Here is a 3,433-nt window from a genome sequence, read left to right as displayed (position 1 = left end):
GTGGGGCTTGGGTGGAGCAGAGGCAGTGGGGAGGGACAGGGGAGGAGTTTGGAGCCAGCTGGGACATCCCTGGCTCAGGATTAAAGAGCTGTCAGTCCTCAGTCCTCCGGCCACTGCCTGACATACCTGGTTCCCGAGGACTCTCGGCCTCATGGCTCTGGCAAGACAGGTAGGGAACTGGGCTCTACTCTAACCCCTGGTCCCCCCGAGGCCTGGTTTTTGCTCTCTCAGCAGAGCTCTGGGCTTCTTGGACCAGGGTGGTGAGCAGACGCCAGGGAGGAGGCAGGGCATTGGGATGAGGGACTGTCCCGAGTTCCTGCCCGAGGGAGAGGCTCCAGGCAGAGCTCCCCGGCACCGTGGACTTGGGCCCTGGCAACGCTGTCCCCGTGCTGTCCCGGGGCCCCAGACGGAAGTGGCTGCTCCACTGCTCCTCTGACTCAGTTGCTTGGGGTGGGAGCCCAGGGCTGACACTGTTATTAGGCGAGCTTCCCCGGCCCTTCTCTGGGCTCCGCCGTCCATCCGGGCCCTCTGAGGCAGGACGCTCTCCGAGGCAGGGCTGGAGGCCAAAAGGAAGGGTTGGCTGGCACAGGTTTTCCCCGCTTGGCAACCTGCCAGGGTCACAGCCCCGACCCAGGGTTCTGGGTTAGAGGGAGCTGCCTGAGGACCACTGTTAGCCGGGCCTTGTAGGACCTGAGGGACTTGACCACCTGTGGGCAGTCTGGTCTGGTCACTGCTGTCCCCACCTTAGTAGAGCCCATTTCCAGAACTGTGCCCTGGCCAGCGGGGGAGAGTGTGTGTGTGTGGCGGGGGGGGGGGGGGGGGTGCGCAACTCAACCAGGGGGCGCAAGGCCTGACAGTCTCCTGCCCCGCTGCCCAAGACCAGCCTGGGCTGCGCATCCAGGGTGAGCTGGGGAAGCGGGTGAAAGGAGACTTAGTGTCAAGATCCGGAAGTGGGTTAGTGTGGGGATCGAGAGCACAGATCTGGAGCGAGCCTGGTCCGATCCTGGCCCTCAACCTCGGGCAAGTGCCTGCTTAGTCTTCCTGTTTCGATTTCCTTGTGGGTTGGTCATCGGGTGGTTGTGTGATTAGATGAGTTCATGTACAAAATGGGTCCAGAGCCGGCCAGAGCGCGTGTGAGCATTGGCAGGGGTCGCCAGCAGGTACCAGCCTCTTCCCTTCAGGCCTGTGGCTGGGCAGGGCTGGGCCTTTGGGTCCAGGACCTGGCCCCAGCCTCTCCTGAGGCCCTTGTCTCCTCTGGGTCTCGGCCTGCAGCAAACCTGTCCCTTTCTCCTCTGCAGGCAAAGGTGCCCGAGACTTGCCTGCTCACCATTCGTGTCCTACAGGCCCATGGCCTGCCCTCCAAGGACCTAGGTGAGTGCTGCCCAGGGCGGGAACAGGCTGCAGTGGCATTCGGAGTGGGCAGGGCAGTGCGGAGAGAGGGCAGTAGGGCTGGGTGTGCAGGGGGCGCCTGGAGAGGGTGCCCAGGGGAGGACGGGAGGAAAGTCACAGTCGGGGCTCTGCCTCTGCTCATCTGCCTCCGACCCAGCCCCACTCCTTGGTCTCCGGGTCTTCCCGGGCTGCCTGTGGTGCAGGGACAGGGCCTATGGGGCTGGGCTGGGCAGGGCTCCTGGCGTCACCGGTGCTCGCGCCTTCTTCCCACAGTGACCCCCCCTGACTGCTACGTGACCCTGTGGCTGCCCACGGCCTCCAGCCAGAGGCTGCAGACACGCACAGTGAACAACAGCAGAAACCCCATCTGGAATCAGAGCTTTCGCTTCCGCATCCACAGGCAGCTCAAGGTGGGCCTGGAGTCACCCCGGCCCTTCTCACTGTCCCCGTCCACGGCCACTGTCCCCTCCCAGCCCCTCATCCCGTCCCACTCACCTTCGTGCGCCACCCTCCTTCCTGCCGCCCCTCACTCTGTTCCCCTTCCAGAATGTTGTGCAACTGCAAGTCTTCGACCAGGACCTTTTGACCAGTGATGACCCCGTGCTGTCGGTGCTGTATGACTTGGGGACGCTGCGGGCTGGGGAGTTCCGCCGCGAGCGCTTCCTCGGGAGCCCTCAGGCAAGGCTGCGTCAGGGCCGGGGCGGGGAGGGCGATGCTTGGGAGGGTGGCTGGTGTGTGGCCCTCCTCCTGTAGCTACAGTCCCCTGAGAAGCAGTCCCATCCCAACCCTCCTTCTGGACACCTAAGCCCAGGGCAGCTTTCTTGGGGTGGCCAGAGAGGGACGGAGCAGCCTGGTGATGGACAGTCGCTGTCCACCACGGGTCCCAGCCCCAGCTGGCGTCCGGGTTGGAATCTGCTCTCGCCCCCATAACTTCTTCCTTCCCTCCCCTCACCTCCCACCCCCCCTTCACCCTTTCTAACTTGCTTCTTTCTCTGTCCAGGGTGAGGAGCTGCAGCTGGAAGTTGAATTTCGGCTGCAGAGTGTGTGAGTCGGGGGCCATGGGACAGTCCCAGATGGGCGTGCTTCCTTCAGGAGGGACGGGGTGCAGGGCACTAGAGCTGACCCCACCCCTGGGGACATCCAGCGGGAGAGGAGGAATGCCCAGCTTCCTTGGGGGGGGCGCCTGGGAACCTGGACACCCGCTTAGGGTCGCTGGGGGCTCTTTTCAGGACCGACTGTGCCGAGCGGCTGGTCAGCAATGGCATCCTGGTGGTGAGTCTAGAGCCCCTCCCTGCACCTGCTTGTCCTCCCCCCGAGCTCAGGCCCACCGTGGGGGCAGGGGCGGCGCTGGATGGGGGTCCCTGGAATTTCGGTTCCTCCGGAGGATACAACCTCAGGGAGTGCTTGGTGCCTCAGGCCAAGGAAATAGAGGGCTGAGGAGCAAGAACCAGGGTGCTGGGCGGGTGGGGCCTCTGCCAGGCGGTGTTTACGTCGGGGGCTCTCTCACGTCAGGCCCGCGAGGTCTCCCGCTTGCACGTTCGACTGGAGGAGGCTGGGGACCAGAAGGGTGAGTCCCTGACCCGCTGCCAGAGCCCGCAGCCCTTTCTGAGGGGGCCGTGCACTCGGTGCCCTCTGCCCTCAGGCGGAGCAGGGGCTTCCCCCTTGTTCCTCGTGGGGCTGCGGGGGGGGGAGGGGGCTTCCATCTCCAGCCTCGTCCTGGGCCAGACGCCCATCTCAGTGCGGGGAGGGAAGTGCCCGAGGCCCCGTAGGCCAGACCAGGGCCTCTGTGGGCTCAGGTCCTGTTCCCAGCCTTTCTGCTCGTTCCTGTTTCCAGGGTCAGAAGGCAGAGTTCAGCTTGTGGTTCCCGGGTCCTGCGAGGGTCCCCAGGAGGCCTCGGTGGGCACTGCCTCCCGCTTCCACTGCCTGGCCTGCTGGGAGCCGGAGCTGAGCATCCACCTGCAGGTATGTGCCCTGGCTCTGTGAGGCTGCAGAGCCTGTCCCTCCTGCCCTCAGCACCTGCTCCCACAGTCGCGCTGCTCACCCT

The 3,433-nt window shown here is 65.0% G+C and overlaps 1 protein-coding gene across 2 annotated transcripts in view; it reads left to right on the top strand.

The window, feature by feature from the left end:
* JMJD7 (jumonji domain containing 7) overlaps positions 1–3,433 on the top strand; it is a 19,836-nt gene that overhangs the window by 8,819 nt on the left and 7,584 nt on the right. Inside the window, exons 7-13 of one of the 2 annotated variants that reach the window (XM_006778065.2) lie at positions 1,299–1,371; positions 1,663–1,799; positions 1,936–2,067; positions 2,390–2,433; positions 2,619–2,661; positions 2,902–2,956; positions 3,224–3,351. In XM_006778065.2, coding sequence (XP_006778128.2) covers positions 1,299–1,371; positions 1,663–1,799; positions 1,936–2,067; positions 2,390–2,433; positions 2,619–2,661; positions 2,902–2,956; positions 3,224–3,351 — 612 coding nt within the window. Of the gene's footprint in view, positions 1–1,298; positions 1,372–1,662; positions 1,800–1,935; positions 2,068–2,389; positions 2,434–2,618; positions 2,662–2,901; positions 2,957–3,223; positions 3,352–3,433 lie in introns of those variants that run through there. The other variant, XR_001512205.1, reaches the window with a different exon arrangement.

Source organism: Myotis davidii, unplaced genomic scaffold (genome assembly GCF_000327345.1).
Source record: "Myotis davidii unplaced genomic scaffold, ASM32734v1 scaffold46, whole genome shotgun sequence".
Lineage (NCBI taxonomy): Eukaryota > Metazoa > Chordata > Mammalia > Chiroptera > Vespertilionidae > Myotis > Myotis davidii.
The sequence above is the reverse complement of the archived record's forward strand: the minus strand, read 5'-3'. Positions and strand labels throughout refer to the sequence as shown.